Below are 21,326 nucleotides of genomic sequence, written 5' to 3'. Positions count from 1 at the left end.
TGATCGACTGATACCTCTTCTTGGCACCAGAGATTTCAACATGAGGATGCACTGTTCGTCGGAAGCCCACGCGTGCATCTTCCGATACGAATCTCGACCTTTCTCAGTCAACTTGTCCCAGGGCTTCGGCTTGGACAGCAGTTCGCTGACGGTTCCCTGAGAGAGGCCCAGGACGAACTTGGCGAAAAGTCTCTGTCCGATGTTGTGGACGCTCAGGAGCTCCCTGACGCAGCGCGAAATGTTCAGAGTGTTCAGGGTGTCGTTGGCGTACTTCTCGATGTTGATCCGGAGGACCTCCTGGAGCTTCTCCAGCGACGTTTTGTCGGCCGTGGTCAACATCATCGAGTCTTTGGAAGTCGGCGACGGTTCCGGGGAAGACGTCATCGTCATCGCGTTCATCGCCTGCGGAGACGACTCGAACGCCGTCGGCGTCGGTTTCCTGTCCGTCATCATCATGTCCGTCGCCGACTTTGACGGCGTCGGCGATCGGCTGCGTTGCTCTTCTTTGGTGACGACGTGCGACAGGTCGGTGTCTAGGTTCTGCAACGACGTCGCTGTGTGAGAATCTAAAGGGACGGACCGAGAGAGAGAAAAAAAAAACGGTCATCGTATCATATATACATCCCAGTGTCATCAATTACAATCTGATCGATCATATGAGATCGATCTTTCTCCAGTCTTACCTTCGGTTTTCGGAATTTTCATTGGGCAGCTGCTGTCTGCCTGCTCCAGGACATGCCTGCGGATCTCCTCATCTTTTCTCGATTCCTCGTTATTGTTGTTTGACGCCCATGATTTCGAGCACATCATCTCCACGGATTTGAGTAGGCTGCGAATCAATCACAAAATTATCAACACTGCTACACCGTTAAACCCCCTCCCCCCCCCTTCAAGAGCAATTCATTTTCAAAAGAAGCCAAAGGCATTATTCATAAGGGTGTTCCGACTCACCTTAATTCTTTCTTGATTTCGTCATAGTCTTGCTGTTTGACAAGTTTCTCACCGAGTTCGACAATCATCTTGTCTTTTTCGTTTACTAAATCTTCGAGTTGAGCAATCTGCCAAAAAAAAAGAGAGAATTTCGTGAGGAAATCATATCACATGTCATAGTAATGCCCACACGTGCTCAGCCCTTTCCCCCCCCCCCACCATTAAGGTAGCGTATCTAAAATAGTTGCTTCAGAGGCGCCGAAATGAAGAAAACATTGGGGTGGGGGCTGAAAGTTGCCAGTTATACAGTATAAACGGGATTCAAGCCCTTATGCAGGAGAGAGGGTTGTGCATTACATATATTGTACATTCATTAATTATTGTCGAGAGGGGGAGGTTTCAAACAGCCTCAGCCCCCCCCCCCTCCCGGCCTTTGCGTTACTTCCCTTCTTGCCTGAATAATACAAGTCACAGCACCCACATGAAAATAACGGTAGAAAAAAAAAGGTGACCACCTTCTGATTTGTATTCTAACCAATCGATCGGACTAAGAACCCCTCAAATTATGCAGCGGTGCCATTAGGCCAAGACTTTCTATTGACCCCTTAAAACAGTGAACTAGATAGTGTAAAAAAAAGCAGAAGAAAGGTTCTTGGGCTAGTTCTCAATCCATAATAGGCGGGAATCTGCTATGGATTGTCCAGTCCAGGCTCTTGTGTGAAGCCTACCTCCACACAAGAGCCTTGGGGGAGGGGGGGGGATATGGGAAAATAATATTTTTTTATAATATCCGTAAGATACGGGAACCTACCGTCACAGTACGACCTTTATTCCCAATAAGTTACCGGTCCTCAATCTTGGCATGAGAGAGTCATAGATTCGCTAGACGTACGGTGTACACTTCTGAAAATCACTCTATATAATCGATGGGACACGAACACTAAATCGAGCCGAATAAGTACAATCCTGAATAAGGATTCCCCATCCAGGAGGGGATGTACCACCTCCTTACCATTAGAAAAACCCTCCATTAAGCCTTACCATTTACCCACCTTCGTAAAGCGAATTAAAATGTTTTTTTTGTCCTTAAATGAGTACTTTGCCCCTTGACTATTTAAGCGACATTGACGTTTTAACGGATTTATTCAGAAGTATTGAAAATTTTATGAATTATCGCATTTCGCTTGTGTGGGGGGGGGAGGTGATCACCACGATCCCCTCATAGATCCGTGCCTGTGACAACTCTCCCTCAGTACAAGGAGGAAGCACCGTCAGGCATCCGGGCACAGGTCCAGCCGGACAGCCACCAGCAGAAGGACATCAGCTTCCCGCCCCCGTTTATTGTTTCTCCAATAAATTATAATTTACATATTTCCCCCATGTGGCACCATTACAATTCGCGAATGAAATTAGCGCCCCTGAGGTTTGTTTACATTACATTGTTTTCTTAGTGTATAATAAATCTTCCATAACGTGCATCATTTTCGGCAAGAAGGTAATCAGGCGCAGTATATAAATGCATCCAAAATATTTCCTGATCGAGAGAAGAGCCACCAAATGTCCACTCCCACTTTCTTGAAGCTCAGGAACATCACCCCAATTACTCGCGTAGTTACGGCCCTGTTCAAATTAATCGATAAATTCTATCTATAATCTATAAAAAACAGGATCTCAGCATCTCCCAAAAGATCTTATGACTTCCATATTTATACGCTAAAACACCAAACCGACGGGAAAACACCCAATAAAAATCTAACATTTTAATGACCAAGGGGCTTTCACAAATCAGAGGGGGAAAAGGGACTCTTATCTCCCCTTCCCCCGCTATTCCTTACATTTCTCGGAATTCCATCTCACCATTCCCACATCCAGAGCAAAATCTTATTCTGGATTGGAGCTGAACATACGCCGAATGTGAGCGTAATTTGCCCGCAAACATTATCTATGGGCAAGAGAGGGAGCCGTGAGGAGGAAAATCATCATCAAGGTAACGTTTTATAAGAATTTCAATCCCGACAGGCCTTTTGAAGTTATATCACTGGTTTATAAGCAATAAAGCTAAAGCACTTAACGGAACCCACCACCACCACCACGTTCCTCCTTAAACCACACAAATACACACACACGTGTGCTCACAATTAAAGCATTCCGCTCTAATACGAGAAACCACGCGGTTTTGACCGACCGCGAAAATGTTCCAGAAGTTAACTCGCTTGAATTGTGTTGGAATATTTCGCATTTTCTCTGTATGTGTGTGTGTTGCCCTCACTGCCTCCACGACACTCCCTTGATAGGCTTTTACAAATGCCTGTACTACGCCACTGAACAGAGAGAGAAGGAGAAGCCAAATTTAAAGACGCGACCAGAATTTTGGGGTTTAAATTACAGCCAGCGGTACTAGACGCGTTATACCGCTCCCTTCCCCCCACCACCTCCATATATACCCGAAAGTTTTCTTCCGACAAACCAAACGTCACTAGCTAGATAAATTGAAACTCGCGTTTTAACGGAACTCCTTGTATATATGTGTGTGCGTTCTCTCTCTCTGACTCCATCTTGAGCATAGAAAGAGAGAGAGAGAAGTCGGAGAGGAGGTGAAAACGCTTATAGGCATTTTGCCTTCGGAGAAGGGAATGTTTCATACTTTAAATAATATCTTTAGCTCGGAATTGAATAGTTTCGAAAGGGTGGATGGAAGAGGAAAGAGCCCGATACACACACACGACACATTTTCTGAGGTCAAGTGAATTGAGCTCGAGTTGTGAGCGCAATTTGTTCATCCATTTATTAGATGACTTTGGCTTCCGTTTTCATGCTTTATATATAAGGAAATAACTCCGCATGTTTTGGTGGAAAGAGACATTTTAAATGTTGCTGGAATTGTGGGTTTCGGGTCAAATGAGAAAAAATTCCGAATAATATCAATTTCTGTGGATTGGAAGGAGCTTATGTGAGGAGTGAGTTGTTATGTGGTTGGGAGGGGTGTGCGAAGCCGTCATGTAAGAGTCCCAATAAGTCTGTAAATTACGTGCAGGGTTCCCAGCGAAATCTGCTTGATCATTTCCCCTGGATAAAACTCAGAAATTTCTCTGATCATTTTTCATTTCCCTGATTTTTCCCCCCTCACTTTCCTGTTCCCTGAGGTGGAACCCTGTTATGTACGAAGAGATCCCCAGGTTTCATCTGGTCAGCACAATATAGCCATTGTGTTTGTGTGGTCTAGTGGTCATAGTGACGGACTCGCATCGCGAAGACCCGGGTTCGAACCCCATCGTTACAAATACAAATATAAGGCCGCAACAGACAAAATGTCCAACGCGGTAGGGTCGGCTGAAGCTGGAAAACCTCCTCCACGCACACCACTTGAGAATTACTACCATCCGAAAATATCTCGTAACAACCCCTCAGGGTGATCTCGGGGCACCATTCCCCTGAAGTCCGACGAATAACCAGTTGAGAATCACCGTCCTGTGATCGATATTCTTTCCTCCACAAAATATCTCGCGCTAAGTCTGAACGTTCTTGAAGCGTACCGCCATAGGCGTATGATAGTTTACAAATCCCTTTAAGACGCTTGCATACAATCTCAAATTAGTCGGGGGGGGGGGGAGGAGGAGGAGAGGGGTCTTTTGACATGAGGAGAAGCTCAAACAAGGGAGAGGGACGATCACCACCATTTTTTCACAAATGTTATAAAGCTGTAAGGTGTTAAAAAGCATGAGCAATACTCACTTTAGAGGCACTTGTCTCCTGTAGGTTGTTTAATGTAGACTGCAATCGTTGGATATCATCTACTAGCTGCGAAATCTGGAAAAAAAAAAGACCACGTGACCATCAACCAACCAATCAGATAGAAATACATCGGGGTTCTTAACCTGTGGGTCGCAGGGGCTGCTGAGATGGACTGTACAAAAATTTACTTTATAATCCAGTTATAAATACGTTTGTTGTGACTGGTTTCAATGGCGTTTTAACGATATCGGTGGCCTGAACTGAGACCCAGGCATTTTTTGGGGGCGAGTTCGGCGAATCCAAAATGGCACGATATTATTACTGAATGCAAAGGGTTGTTGAAAAATATCTCTACAAAAATATGAACACTAAAAAAAATTAATGAAAACGTGGAATCAATCGGGATTCGAAATTAATACATTATTAAAGAATTAATGAAAAATTATTGCAAAATTTTTTGTGAAAATAATTGAAAATTAGTGAAAAATGCATAATTGAAGAATCAATGAACAAATATTAAAAAATAATGAAAAATTAAATGAAATACATTTTGTTGAAGAAATACAAAATTCCAGCATTAAATGAAAAACAATTTAAATTTATGAAAGAAATGATTTGAGAATTAGTGAGAACTTTTAATAATTTGGGACTTCCTGTTTGATTCGGAGCTCTAGGATCAGGGTCTGTTGGCACATTTGTTAAGACAAATTGAGATTTAGTTTATCAAGAATATTTAATTAAATATATATGGGTCACGAAGTTGGTCGTTTGGTTGATTTTTAGGTCGGTAAAACAGGTTAAGGACCCCTGAAGTACATCATAGCCAATGTCCGGAATTTTACCCAATTCGCGAATAGGCTTCCACATTTCGGACATCGGCCATAATAAAGATTATTATTCGAATAAATTGGGGGGAAAAAAATTGTCCATACATGAAGTAGGCTTCACTGCACGAAGCTTCGTCTTGCCGGTAAGCCAATCCACGGGGTCCTTACAGGATAAAAATTGGAACCCCACGTGCCAAAAATAACAGCATTTTATAATTAAACCGCCAAGACAATAACAGCCTCACTCCACCATAACCAAGCAGCAATTTCGAATGGTCATGTTGTATGGCTAATTTTTAATTAGTCCTACGACTAGAGAGGGAGTGACGTAAGCGGAATATTCTAACAATGGAATAAAAAAAAAACCCCAAAAATAATAAAGGTTAAGATTGGTGGAGAAGGGGGTTATAAAGGGGAGTTTTGGAGGCACCCCGTTATTACGAGCAATTAACAATGGCCGGAATAATTTCCCGCCGGTCGACGCCATTAAAATTGGGGAGAGAGAGCGAGAGTTCTCTGTGTCCCTCTCGCCCCCATCCAGCACGATATAATAAAGGGGGGGGGGGAGATATGTGGAGCCCCATTCCTATCTCAGAATTTAATACATCACGTGAAGGCGGGGGGGGGGGGTTGGCGGTAAAATTCCATTTCTCGAACATTCCCGTTCCAAAAGAGAGAGAGATTCGCGGAATTCTTGGGTGAGAAGGGTATCCGTCCATTATTGTTTTACATTGTTGTTTTGTAATGGGAATGGAGAGGGCTAACCAACAAAAATCTCTCGCCAAGATAATGATTGTAATAATAATAACAACAGCAACAAAAATACACACACTCGGTAACAAGTGTTGTCACCATTCGGATGTTACGAGAGAGAACAGCAATAACAAGGAAACAACAAACAACAATAAGAAAATTTCAATTTCACCACCGTTAATAGGCGTCGGAAACTTTTGTTGAGTTCGAAGTAAAAACGAAAAGCTTTTCTAATTACGAAGATTGTCAAACAATCTTATAAAATGAGGGTGGAGCAAAGAATAACCGAAATCTAATTGGCATTTGCGTAATTAATTATTTTGCCCCGCAACAATTGGGAAATCCGAGACGCGAGTTGAAAGTATCCATCGCTGATTGTCAGGTATTTACCTCGATGATCGTATAAGGGATTATCCTAAAATTTTCGACGCAAATAAATGTAATATTCATGGTTGAATTTTTTTGTAAGGCAAAAGGCAAGGATGCAGTGATTCTTATTTGCTGCAAAACCCTCGTCTTGAAATGTCATATATGTGTGTTGTAATACATTTTGGTATTTCGATGAACAGACGTCGGAAAACACTGCTGGGTTTCCGATGTTGAGAAGCATCTTCAGGAATGATTGTAGAGCGAGGAGTTATTAAAAACCATCAGTCTAAAAACTACTGTTGAATAAGAATTCGTTCAGGAAAGCTCATTGTTGAGAAAGAATTATGAACACCTACGAGTCGTTCTGATACGCAAGAATTCATTTGAAAAACATCGTTTTGAATCATCATCCGAAAACAATTGTTGAGAAAGAATGCGTGTAGAAAATCATTGTTGAGCAAGAATCTGTCTGAAAACCATTGTTGAGCAAGAATCTGTCTGAAAACCATTGTTGAGCAAGAATCTGTCTGAAAACCATTGTTGGGTAAGAACCCGCCTGAAAACCATTGCAAGAATCCATCTTTGAGACCTTTGTTTGAAAAGAATCTGTTCGGAAAAAACTACTACTAAGAATTCTTCATGAAAGCATCGTTGAGCAACAACATGTTCATAAAACTATTCTGATGAGGAATTCACCTAAAAACCTATTGTTCAGAAAGAATTGAGATCTACAAGCGTAAGCACTAATCTAGAAAACTATTCCTGAGCAAGTACTCGTTCAAAAAAAGAAAAGAAAGAACAATTTTGAGCAAGAATTGATCTAAAACCATTGTGTTGAGGAAGAATTAATAACACATGGAAGTAATTTTGATGTAAAAAAATTCGTCTGAAAAATATTGTTTAGTTATCATCTGTGAATATTAATCAAAAATTCATTTGGAAAACCATTTGTTGAGCAAAAACTTGTTTCCATAAAATCATTTTTGAGCAACAATTCATCAGAAAACCCTTATTTATCAAAACTGAAGAACATCTACATCTTTCTGATGCTTGAGAATTCACCTAGAAAACTACTATTAAGCAAGAACACGTTCAAAAAAAAGCTTTGAGCAGGAACTTATCTAAAAACCATTGTTTATAGGAAGAAATAACATCTACAAGTAATGCTGATGCAAAAGAATTTGTCTGAAAACATTGTCGGGAAAGAATTTGTCTGAAAACATTGTCGGGAAAGAATTTGTCTGAAAACATTGTCGGGAAAGAATTTGTCTGAAAACATTGTCGGGAAAGAATTTGTCTGAAAACATTGTCGGGAAAGAATTTATCCTTAAAAACCATTGTTGGGAAAGAATTTATCCTTAAAAACCATTGTTGGGAAAGAATTTATCCTTAAAAACCATTGTTGGGAAAGAATTTATCCTTAAAAACCATTGTGTTGGGAAATAATTTATCCTGAAAAACCATTGTTGAGTAATCATTGTCTAAAAGTCCATGTTGAGTAAGAATTCATCTAAAAGGTTTTTTTTTGTGATGAATACATTCGAAATAATTTTTAAGCAAGGATTAGGCGCATCTAAAGGTCATTCTGACACGTAACAATGCGTATGAAAAAAATTATCATCATCCGAAAATAACAATTGGAAATTCGTCTGGAAAAATTGTTTTTCACAAAGAATTCGTTTAAAAAACAGTTTTTGACCAAGAAATCATCCGAAAAACCATTGTTGAGCAAGAAATAATTATCCAAAAGTTCCATGTTGAGAAAGAACTCATCTAAAAGCCATTTGAAGAACTCATTTAGAGAGTCATTGTTGGTCAAGAATTCATCCGGAAAAACCATTATTGAGTGCGAATTCAGCCGGAAACAATAGTTCAGTTTTCATCTCAATACCACGTTGTGTAGCAGCACTTCACATGGTCGAGTAAAACTTTGCTCAAAAAGCAATTGTTGGACTTTATTAGTATGAGATATCGTCCTAAAACCGTTGATACTCTCAGTGTTGTTGAAGATTAAAGAGGAGATACTGTTGTCGTCAGCTTCCGGATGATCACAATTTCTAGCATCAATCACAGAAATTGTCGTTCCATCAGGGAATAAAAACAAACTTTCACGCGGAAAAAACACGTGCTAAATCAGAGTTTACCACGCTGCCCGCGAGATGTCGCTACTGTAAAGAGAGGAAAGGTTAAAAAAAAGGATAGCGGAAACCGAAACTTACCTCTTTCTGTTTGGCGGCGAGTTCGATCTCGAGCGCAGACCTGGCGACCACGTCTACGGCTTGCTCCATGTCCGGAGCTTTTTGAATCTGATCAGCCAGCTGCAAAGACTGTTTGGCGGCCGCCAGCTGCTCCTTCAGGTGGCGCACCTCGATCTCGGCTAGTGCTGCCCTCTGTCGGCGGAGAGAAACGACACAAAAATCCAAATCAATACGACGTCGGAACATCCCGAAGAAGAACACAGATACACACACAACACGATCAAAAACAAAAATCAGACTGAATTTAATCTTCTCGCAAGATCGATTCATAGCGACAGATGGCGCGCGGATCGTCGCCGATCGGGGACTCACCTGATTGGCCGCGCTCTCCTCCAATCGTGGAACCCGTAAAAAAATCGCAAATAATTCCCGGAATCGACGTCCCATTGTTCCGATCGCGATGATCGGAGAATAACCATCGAACGTGATGGACGGAACGGAACCCCCGTTGATGGGGAAATCTCCACGTGGTGGAGACGGGATAGTCCCTAGCACCTGGCAGGGCAGTCTCAAAAGCATCATCCGGCGAAGTAATTTTTACTATAGTGTAACACTATACATTTTTAGGGTAGGCTGAAAAAGTCTAGCTTGGAGGCCGACCAAATACCTTCATACCCTTCTCCTTATCACCTCAGAGAACCCCCCCACCCTAATTTCCGACTAAAATATTTCCAAGAAATCACAAAACGGCAGTATTTAGCAGCACGGGAGGACAAAATTTAAAGGGTTGCCAATTTTTCCTTAATAAAAAAAACAAGTCTGCTACCACTTGAAGCTCTTCGAGAGGCGCAAGACATTCGACTGCACAGGGTAATCGTAAGAGACCCTAAATACGGACCTGCTCCAAACCCTCCTCCCCCCCCCCTCACAAACGCACATCAAAAATTCAAAAACACGACATTCTCAACGACAATATCCACGATGAAAGCATAAATCGAAATAAAATAACAGTTGAAATGTGCATTTAAGGAACGGGGCAATAGCCCTCCCCAGCCCCATGAATAATTTAAACGGGTTGATGGTAGTGGGGGACGGGACGGGATAAGACTAGTCCTGATGCTGATAGTTGTTGAGCACGATGACGGGGGTAATCGAAGAAACTAAAAGCGATTATTATGGGACAAGAAAACTCACTGACAAAAAAAAAAAAAAAAAGAAAGCGAGAGAGGCGCCCCCCCCCCCCACTATTAGCAGAAATGGAAATAAATGGGGGGCTCGGGTTTGTTCGTGTAATCACTCCTCTCGCCTCAATAACAGGCCATAAAAGAGACTGAGAGAGAATTAGCATTTCTATTGCGAGACATTAATTACCAGAGAGAGAGAGAGAGAACACACCGTCCACCGAGAGGCCATAAATTAACTTGTTTGCGCTTCGGTGGACCGATTGTTGTTGTTCATAACATAAGGCATGTGGGGGCCCCAAACTTCGTATACACATCCACCCCCACCCCCCAACAAGGCAATAAAAGGCGAAGATTTGCGCCCTAAACGATAAGATTGCCTTCAAGGAGAAGAGACACACCGTGATTTGTTGGAAGCGGTTTGGCTTTTCTCTATGTGGTGTCCGTCATATTTTTGCGTCGGTCGGGAGTGGGAGTTAAATGGGGGGTAAACGGGTGGCCACAGATATTTCCCCCCCCCCTCGTACTCGGGGAATTAACTCCTCCTATGTGCTTCGCTTGAGCGTTATACACGGCGGTTTAGAGTGAGAGACAATAATCGTAAAACTGTTTGTTTGTAGGGCGTCACGTTCGGAAAACACGTATAAGTTGCGCACCCCCCGCACATTTTGATAATTACTAGAGGGGGGGGGGAAGGCATGGAAATACGTTATAATCAGTACAGAGCCAAGGCGGTCCAACCGAAGGGGGGGGGGGACAAGAGAATCCACGAGATCAAACAATCATTTCCATATCAGAAGCTCGTCTCACTCAATCCACGAATCCCGCGATCCGTGAGTTTGGTACAAAGCAATAAGGGGGACCGCCCCCCCCCCCCCAAAAAAAAACATTTAGTTAAGAAGGGGCCCGAATGCATCCTCGAATATTCTCGAAACGAGTATTACCCAAAATTTGCATTCAAAGACCACAAAGGTCGTTTCAAACCGACAAGCCTTTGTGGTCGGAATACCGCCGTCATCGTTATACCACCACCATCATCATCATTACGGGGGGCTCCCGGAAAGCCTACAGGTTCGAGACGAATAGGGGGCCTTCCTCCTCCGCCGCCCCACGCGTATTTTAGTTCGAAACTCGTCATGCCTGAAGCCTATCGGAGCATTAATGCACAATCGCGACCGGGGCCCCGGTAATTGGATACGCTCGCTTCTCCAACTCTCGAGACTCCCAGCAATAATCCATAACGAGACGCACACAAACACATATGCACAGAGATTCATGCTCGTAAGGTTTGGGATACGTGAGAGGTGGCGGGAGGAGGGGGGGGCTCTTATAAGGAACGTTTCGTAGGGGACAACGGGGCAAGGGTAACTACATTCATTATCGAAATTGGTGCGCGTCTCTTAAAGACTCAATTTGATTAATAGGGTGTTCGCGGTAGTCGTCATCGTGTAAACGGGCAGGGGGGGGGGGCGCTAGAGATATTGTACAAAGACGAAGAAGAAGGAAATGGGGGATAGAAGGGCGGCTTGGAGAGGAGAGTCGAATGTTAGTTCGGATGAAACGACCGGGTTAAAAGGAAAAGGGGCGCTAAGGGGGGGGGGTGGCTATTCTCTTCAGTCGAGGATATGCACGTATGTATCCAACGTTTACTTCCACTTATGACTGGAAAGGTGGTTCCAGTTGATTCCTCTGCCTCTCATTCACTCCGGAGAGAGAGAAATCGCATTCATTCTTGTGATTGGAAGACGACAGACACGCTACCGACACCAGCCTGATGACAAATGCTTGGGCAAACCCCCGTCCGAAGTAAAACTTATATCGAGAGCACGGGAAAAATTCAATTTAATGGATAAAACACGCGACATGTCGCTCGAATAATTTCCGATTTTTCCTGCTGCTCCTCCTCCCTAAGAATTTTCAATCCGCTTGAGAGAAAATTCGAGATTTTTCCTCTAGGAAAATATGAATTTCGAGGAGGAGGAGGGTGAAACGGGATCGGGACGAAGGTAACCAAAGGATAACAGAGAGCAAGATGTGTATATATAATAACCCGTTCGTACATAATTCGCTTTATTTGTTCGTGACACGAAGTTAAGTGAGACGGACGGCGAAGACACTTTCTTGGGAAAATAGAGAGCGGGAGCCCTCACTCGAACAGAGCTCCCTTCGAAACCCACCGGGGCCACCCCCCCCCCCCGTCTTCACCCCAGTAGTTAAAAATTTCGATCGTTGATAACGAACGGATCCGAGAATCTCATTAGGAACGTCTGTCGATGATTTTTGGTTGGCTTGGATGTCGTGGAAATCGTTTGTTAACTCTTTCCCCCCCCCATTTATATACCCGGATGGGGCTTTGTCGGAGAGTTTCAACAAAGTCGTTTTTTCTGTGTGTGTGTTGGCAAATTTGTTAGCCTCGTTGCCGGTGAAATCTTATTCGGAAGCGTGGTGGGATCACAAATAACAAAAATCTATTCAGAATTTTAAGGAAGTTTGGTTGAGCAAGCTAGATTATTTGTAAGAGACTCGCGATTCTAAGATTTTCGTGATTACAAATGTTTGTGACTTTGAATTCCCGTACGTTCTTGTTTGACACTCTAAGAGGTTCTATTCTTTAGCTTCAACTGATCTTTGAGGGTAAGTCAGAAATACGTGGTTTGAAGCTCGGATTGTATTTGAAACGAAGGGAATCCAATTTATGACCTCAAGCTGGAATCTGAAGCGAAAAAACTCGAATTTACGACTTGAAAGCTAGTTTTTTTTTTTTTTTGACACAATGCCCCATTAATGCCTTCAAGCTCCCGATTGACACGAAGTCCCCTTTATGATCTTAAGTTCGCATTTGATGCGATGAGAATTACCAAGCTCGGAAGGGAATCCAATTTATGACCTAAAACTCTCATTTGACACGAAAGAAATCCGATTTATGACATCCAGCTCACATCCGAAAAAAAAGGAGAATTTTCGACTTAAAAAGTACGTTTTAATACGAGAAATCTCTTTTATTAACCTCAAGCAATTATATGGAATCCAATTTGTGACCTCAACATCGAATTTAAAGGTAGAGGGATCCAATTTATGACTTCTCTTATTTTACGAGGTCCTCTTCTTCAGCTTCAGCTGATCTTTGAATGTCAGTAGATGGCTTGAAGCTCGGATCGTATTTGGCACGAAGGGAATCCGATGCCGACCTCAAGCCCGCATTCGACAAGAGAGGGGATCCAATTTATGACCTCAAGTTCGAATTTGAAGCAAAAAGAATCAAATTTATGACTTACAAGACATTTTTTAACACAATGTCCGCACAATTAATGACTTCAAGCTCGCCATTTACACGAAGTCCCAGTTATGATCTCAAGCTCACATTTGACTCAATGAGAATTCAAGCTGTGACACCAAGCTCTAATTTGATACGAAGGGAATCCAATTTATTAATTATAAACACGTTTTTGACACAAGTCCCATTTATGACTTCATCAAGAAGCGAATACAAATTTATGACCTCAAGCTCTCATTCGATACAAAGGGAATACAATTTATGCAATTTATGAGTTGCAAACTCGTTTTTGACACAAGTCCCATTTATGATTTCAAGCTCGAAAGACAATTGACACGAAAAGAATCCAAATTATGACCTCAAGCTTTTATTCGACACAAAAAAAGAGGAGAGGTACGATTTTGTAGGCTCGTATTGATTTGAATTCCCGTATTGGTCAATGCCTCTAAGGTTCTTCGACTCTAGTTCTTCCCCCTCAAAGTCAACTATATGCGCCACATGTGCAATAAAACATCCCGGGAAGTTCCCGGTAACGGGGGTTTTCGCTACAAACCATTCACATGACGTTAAGTTTATGCCGGTAATCCCCCCTCTTCTTTCCGGAAGGCGTCACTGGTTACGTAGGTTGAACGGAAGTGATTGATTCAAGATGGCTGACGAAGGAGCTTATACTAGTTTTCGCGGCGCAAAGGATTATGGGAGAGAAGGTCGGTGTCGACCACCAATCCACCCCAAGAAAGATGGGCTTTTTTTTATGAACCTCTCTCCCACCTTTTTCTTCCCTACGAGGGGAAAAAAGTTGTCATGCCGGTAATTATCACCAAAGCGACCCCCCCAATCTTGCATATGTGAAAGGTCCTTTTTTCGACTCGAAGCAAGTTTTTCATGGACTCCACGCTCATATTTGACTTGGGGAAAGTCCCCTTAGCTCCAAAGCTCATATCAGACTCCAGAAGGAAAGTCTTCCATGAATCAAACTTTCATATTTGACTTCAAGGAACAGACTTGTGATTCGAAGACACCCTCAAGCTTCTCCAAGCTTCACAAAGAGCACAAATGAAGTCCTCTGTTAAAGACTTTAATTTCATATTAGACATTAAATCCGGTAATTATGGACACCGAATATTCCTAATGGGAATTTTATCGAAGATATACAAAGTCTTTTTGAGCTTCAGCCTACTTCAAAATGCTTCTTTCAAGAGCTCTCAAGCCTCCGAACCTCTACAAAGATGGCAATAGAGTGATTCCAACACGTGACATAAGTTCGGTGATTACTATTAAAACGGGAATTTACAGAAACTTGCCCCGATTCGCCCTATTTTCCCAAGATTTTCGCATCTTGGGAAATGACAATTAATGGGAGGAAATGGAAACTTCTTAAACAAATTCCGTCCGCTAAAAATTCCGCGGTTTCCAGAAATTAAAAATTGACGATCGAGAGCAAAGTAATAGTTTCCCATTTGGACCGCCGCCCTAGATGGGGGAATAAAATGGGGCAAAGATAGGAAACAACATCAGCATTCAGTAATAAGTAATCGCCCATGAATTGTCAAAATTTTACAAAACGATTTTACGCCACCCCCGCCCCCGCTTTATAAGCGAATCTCGCGGGAAAAATATACGCACGTTATCGTTATTTTATACTCGCGTGCGATAGAAGGCGCCCCCCCCCACCCATACTTTTCGTCATACCTAAGAGCCCTCGGATCACTAAATATTATAATTAATGTTGCTTAAAACCTTGAATATTCATTAATGAAATCCTCTCGGGGGTATCGCTTGAGCGAAAACTCCACGGCATCTGAGCCGCCCCAAACCCCACGGTATCCACAGCTTTCCACACTACACTATCGTTCCATAGTCTAAGGAAAGATATTAAGGGGGGCGATCGAATTTACTCCCTTGAAATCAGTAAGCCGCCCGCCCCCGAAAAAATTCTAAACATGGGGGGAAAAAGCGGATTTATTCCGGGGGGGCCCCCCCCCCCCCGGAGGGACTTCTTGTATCAAAAGGAAGATACAAATTAAAGGAAGTCTGAAAGTATCTGTCAAATTCATTACGAGACGCCCGTCGTTTATTGCCCCCCAACTTCCATAGAAAACCATAAATACGCCAAATCTCGCTGCTAGCTTAGGACTTTTATTTGCCCCCCCCCCCCCCGCCACGGACCCTCTCCCCCTGTCATGTCAGGAGGCGCTGTAAACACAACGCGCCTCGTAGATATAAGTTAAGCCACCCCCACCCCCCATCAACCGACGCCCGCCACTGATTGGAGGTATTATAAGTCGGATAATGCTAACGCCTCATTAATTGGCCTGACAGCTACTGCCTCTGGCATCCTGCGAAGTCTTGTCCCTGCTGTCGCCCCCCCCATCTCCAGTCACTTGCGCCCCCTTCAGAGAACGAAACGGGGGTGGCAATGGGTAAAAAGGAAAGATTTCCCACCATTCCCGTCCACGGTGTAAGATCAGCTGGAGGGGGGGGGGGAAACCAGACAACCCAGACGCATCTAGTTGTTTTCCAAGGTGACAAAGGGTATCAATACTGACATGGCAATGAGTGGGGGCGGGGGGAGTCCAACCAAGGAGCAACAGAACGTGGGTCCTTTACCCGGGGAAGATCCTTCTTATTTTTTTTGTTTTATTTTCCCGGACTTTTAACTCCACTTTTGTATCTTCGGAGAAAATTGTTTCTGCTCGGGAGAGCGCGTTTTAAAAGCGGGCGGTAAAATTGTTGGGCGGGGGCGAAGGCATTGTGTGTGTGTGTGTGTGTTATAACACGGCCATGAACAAGGAGGATGAAGATCGGGACGTGAAATGTTGATGCAAACTCTCGCTTGCTTGGCTCTTGGCGGGAGGATTACCATCAATCAAGACGGTAGGGGGAGGGGAGGCGGGGGTGGCTCGCGCGCTTTGCAAAGCAGTGACGGGAACCGTGAGGTAAGTTGGGGGGGGGGCGCTTGCTTCATTATAACCAAATGGGTTTTAATTTGGCATTGTTTAGGAGCGCGGTGGAGGTGGGCACAGCCAGCAGCATCAGCGAAGAGTTTTGTGTGTTGTTGCAAACACCCCCCCCCAACACGAGAATGGGAGTTGGGGGGGGGGTGCGATGGGGGGTAAAACAGTTCAAGCGTTGTAGATTTATATAGCTGTTCATCGCGGGGCCCGACCATGAATATTCATTAAGAGCCTTAATAACTCCCCGGTAATAACTATTAACTCCCAAAGTTTGCACGAGATGGTGTGAGAGGGAAGCGCTCTAGGTAATTAATTCTTAAAGCTAGAGACGGTGGGCTCGCTCGAAGAGGCTTCCCGCCCCCACCTCCTACATTGCCATCAACTAAGCGCTCATCCCTTGGACTCGAACCGAGCCCCCCCCCCCCCCCCCTCCCTTTCCAGACTGGTCGTTCAGATAGAAATTCTGGGAAAAAGGAGTGAGAGAGAGAGCGGAACTTTTCGTCCGTTTCGCACATTATTGCAACTGAGTCCCGGGCACCCTCCCCCCCACCGTTAGTTATAAGTCATCTAACACGTGACCCGAAACCCTACCACTACCCCCCTAATTATATAAGGTTTTAGCATATATACACACACACGCTAACATAAGCGCGGGGTTCGAAAGAAGCGAACTATGAAAGAGAGAGGGGGCGGCCCTGGAAGAAAACCGAAGCAAATCCGGGGGGCCTCCGGATTGTAGACGTTGCGGGGGAGGGGGGGGGGGGAAAGGAAAAATACTGTTGCCACTTGACTAATGTGTAATTATGGCACGAAATCCGAGGTGCGTTATCTGTTTCTCGCAGCGGCGCTTGGAAGTCGGTGGCGACACCTGGTGACGGGTCACACTTCAACCTCCTCGTCGTTTTCGGGCAATTTGTTAAGCAAATGTTTGCGGCCACCGAAACTCACTCTCGCTCCCCCCCACCCGCTTCCCCTCCTTTTTCCCCGGCCCTGTGTTTTCCGGGTACGTGCATTTCACACACACAAGCGAAAGATTAGAGAACTCGGGACTCAAGGCAACCACTCCACCCCCCCCCCCCCCCCCGGTTTGCTACCGCATCAATTCTCATTACGTAATCGCGGGGGGGGCTCCACGAATCTCCAGCACTCATTCTCCAATATATGACCCACCTCCCCTTCGTCGTCGGCAGTAAATACGGAAGAATTTCGGGATTCTTCGAGAAAAGACGATAACAGAAAGTTTTGCTCCCTCCCGTATGGGGAAGGGGGCAAAGGGCACCTTGCCCCAAATTTTTATCATTACCCATCCGTTAGTCTCCAAGCGCTCCGGACGCATCTCGCTTCACATCACATCTCGTAGAGATATCGACGCGTTCCCGGAGGATGGGTGTGTCCGAAAAATTTAAATGTGAAATTGTATTGCTGGTCACTTCCGTAAATGTGCTGCGGGTCACTTAAGTAATCTGGAAAAGAGCCGCAGGCCGCTTAAGTTGGCTGGAACTGTGCCGCGGATCCCTGTAATGGATACCCAAAGCCTCAGAAGTGATATACGATAGTATGGTCGAGAAGAAGCCCTGGAATGGATCTGTAGAAGCTATAGGGTGAAGCTATAACATAGAAGAGGCTATAGGGTGATATAAGATCCTATGGCTTATATAAGTGGGTCTTTGAATTTATCGCTAGAAGCTGTGGATGTGATGTAGGATCCTATGGCTTTGAAAGTGGGGGGGGGGGGGGTGTCTTCAAATTAATCTATGGAAGCTGTGGATGTGATGTAGGATCCTATGGCTTAAGAAGTGGGTCTTTAAATTAATCTCTAGAAGCTGTGGATGACGAACTCAGGATCCTAGAGTTGAGGAAGAGCCTCGTAATGGATCTTTAAAAACTGTAGATACTATATAGGATCCCATGGGTCCTGGAATGGATCCCTGAAACTGCGGATGCGAAGGCTAGATCCTATAGTCTAGAAAGATCTCTGGAATGAATTTCTAAAGCTGTAGATTCAATAAAGGATCCTATGTCTTATAAAGGACTCTGGAATGAATATCTAGAAGCTGCAGATGCGATATAGGATGTTATAGTTTAGAAGGACCCTGGGGAGGGGGAAATTTTTTTCCTTGTGGTTGGAAAAATACGTTTTTTTAAAGACCCCGGACTAAAGTAAAAGAACCCCTTAAGTAAGTTCGCTTGATTTTCGATGGACAAGTCCATTGGTAGACCCATCGCCTGGCTGAGATCTCGGTTAATATTGCGGGCGCGCGGGGAGTAAGTGGGAGGTTGGGCCTCCCTTCTCGGAGGAATCGAATCCGTAATGATAAAAATCTGGGTCTCAGTACGTGTTATCGGCCGTCAGCGACACGTGTCCGTTTTCCCGAGGAATTAGTACGTCTCTCGCGATTCACCGATTAAAACGAGAGAAGACGACGCGCTTTCCAGTTAGTAAATGAATGTGTTTGGGGCGAAAAAGGGTGGCAACGCGTCATCGATTGACAGTTGTCACCGGGTGCTTGCGTGTCACACACATCACGGCGACTTCAACTTCGGGAGAACGCTCCAAGAGAGAGAGAGAGAATTCCTCGCGATCATTTAATATTTGCTACTTTAAACGCGGAACATTCCGGAACACGCGCATTGCATGCAATAGGCCAAATAAAGATGGAACGGAAACATCCGTGGAAACCGATATCCGTAATTCACACACAAGAGCGAGAGGAAAATCTATTGACCACGAAAACTTTGCCTACCCATTTACTTGGCCCCCATCCCCCTACGGCTGATATCGAACATCGAGTCGTCGTCGTGGAGAGTGTGGTCGCCCCCCTCCCCCCCCACAAAGCCCTGTTCCCAATAAGCAACTCTTTTCCGATTTCAGCTAACTTCCAGAAATTTTAAGGCTCTGACCGATAACTTGAGGGAAATGGAATAATTCCTCTGCTGGTCTTGACGTTTTGTGTCGAAACAAATGTCGTCGTTGTTGTCGTCCCCCCCCCCCTCACCACCGTATCGGTTCGGTCACAAAGAAAGTGTGTTTGTGTGTGTGTATGTTTAAGGGGGCGATGGTTAATAGTTTGAATACAATAATGAATCTGACTTGGCTAGCTCCGAATTGTGAACGGCAGATTCCGATATCCGCCGTTATGTCGTTGCCCACCTCCATCTTTTTCGATGATGGCCGCGTAATGAAGGGTGGTGCTTCCCTAGCCCCCCTTCCTGATCTGAAAAGTTTGGGAAGATGAGAGAGTTCTTGAAGAATTAATTGGCTGAAGTTGTGGTGATTCTCACGGACGTAATCATTTTTACCTCAATACAGCCTGCTTAGTCCTTAGAACCCCCCCCCCCCCTACTCGAAGAGAGTTTTATCTAGTTTCAGATTGCCGTTAGTTTCGTGGTTCTGTGGCCCTCCCCACCCCGTGCCAATATTTGAAATGTTTCACTGTATTGTCTCGATCTGTGATCGGAAGCCCGCTGAACGGGGCAAGAGATTATCCGTCCAGACGGGGTGGAGCGGTGACGAGAAAAGTTTTCCTCCCATGTCCTTTTAAAGTCGCTTTCCCTAATATTTCTGCCCGTTGTGTGAAGAATCCTTAAAAATTATTTCCCAATTTCTAGATCAGTGTTCTTCAACCGCTAGTCCGTGAGAATTTCCTGCCGGTACGTCAAATATTTCGCCAAATTCCTGAAGAATTCAGAATAGCACAGAACCTGCGCTCGTTATAAAGACCCCCCCCCCTCTAGTTCCACGGAAAACAGATGTTATATTGGGAGGTCGCTATATCGAACATTTTTAAAAAAATCACGAAGTTTAGGTGGTCCTCCACTTTTTCCTAGAGATCCAGTATCGCATCTGTAGCTATTAAAAGATCTATTCCAGGGTCTCTTCTAAGATATAGGATCCTATATCACCTCCACAGCTACTAGACATTTATTCCGCGGCCCTTTTTATATCGAATTTGTAGTTTCTAGCGATAAATTTAGGGGGCCTCCTAAGCCAGGGGGTCTTAAACGTATGGCCCTCGGTGCTTTTTGTTGTAGCCCCGCCGATCATTTTCAGAGAAATGGTGAAAAACGGTAAAAAACGATCAATTTTAGAATTAATAAAAGAAATGATTTTAAAAATTAATTTCATAATTAATGAAAGAAATAATTTCAAAACGAATTGATAAAATTTCAGAACTAGTGAAAGAAATATTTTCAGGTAAAGTGATGAAAATTCAAAATTCATGAAAAAAAAAATTCCAAAACGAACTGATGAAATTTCATAATTAACGGAATAGAAAGAAATAATTCAGGACAAATTGATGAAATTTCAGAATTTATGAAAGAAATAATTCTAGAACTGATGAAAATTACTGAAATAAATTATTTTGTGATTTTTGAGGCAAATAATTTCAGAATCAGTGAAAAAAATAATTTTCGTAATTTCTGATAGAAAAACTATTTCACAATCACTAAAAGAATGATTACATAATTATTGAAAAAGAAATGATTACGAGACATATAAAGAAGAAAATAATTTTTCAGAATTACCGAAATAAATAATTAAAGAATCATTTAAAGTGATTTCACATTGAAATCAATCTCGCAACTAATTGAATTGAAATAATTTAATCAGTAATCAATCAAAAACTTTTCAGAATAAGTAAAAAAATAATTCAGAACTGACCAAAATTGATAATAAAAGAAATAATTTCAGTGTAAATGAAAGTCTTCAATTATTTTTTGTCGCTGTTTAACTCGTTGCCCCCCCCCCATCGGCCCCTTCTATCAAGATGACATTTAATTACATGAGTTGGTGGCCCCGCGGGATACGTGGAAAGTTTCAATTTGACTCAACGCATCTGAAAGGTCAAAGACCTAAGTTCTAAGCCATGAACTGCTATATCGCATCCACAGCTTCTAGAGATCAATCCAGGACATCTCCTCGGACATAGGGTACTACATCAAATCTGAAGCTTTCGGGACCTGTTACAGGGATTCTTCTAAATTTCTGCAGATCACGGGCCCCTCTAAGCAGTAGGTTCTCATATCGCATCTGCAGCTTTTAGACATTAATTCCAAGACCCTTTCTAAGCCTCTAGAATTCTATATCCCATCTACAACTTCTA

General features: G+C 43.5%; 1 protein-coding gene across 1 annotated transcript in view; it reads right to left on the bottom strand.

Moving 5' to 3' along the window:
• The window catches only part of LOC149079676 (homeobox protein cut-like 1), a 519,361-nt gene that overhangs the window by 11,529 nt on the left and 486,506 nt on the right, over positions 1–21,326 (bottom strand). Inside the window, exons 9-13 of the mRNA XM_089240290.1 lie at positions 8,831–9,001; positions 4,663–4,737; positions 952–1,058; positions 684–829; positions 15–566 (exon numbers count right to left, since the gene is read on the bottom strand). Of these exons, the coding sequence (XP_089096416.1) occupies positions 15–566; positions 684–829; positions 952–1,058; positions 4,663–4,737; positions 8,831–9,001 (1,051 nt within the window). The remainder of the gene's footprint in view (positions 1–14; positions 567–683; positions 830–951; positions 1,059–4,662; positions 4,738–8,830; positions 9,002–21,326) is intronic.

Source organism: Pholcus phalangioides, unplaced genomic scaffold (genome assembly GCF_987345545.1).
Source record: "Pholcus phalangioides strain wild (caught in Gottingen) unplaced genomic scaffold, Ppha-v1.0 ptg000012l_1, whole genome shotgun sequence".
In the NCBI taxonomy this organism is placed as follows: domain Eukaryota; kingdom Metazoa; phylum Arthropoda; class Arachnida; order Araneae; family Pholcidae; genus Pholcus; species Pholcus phalangioides.
Note: the sequence above shows the minus strand (reverse complement) of the source record. Positions and strands in the feature narration are given on the sequence as shown.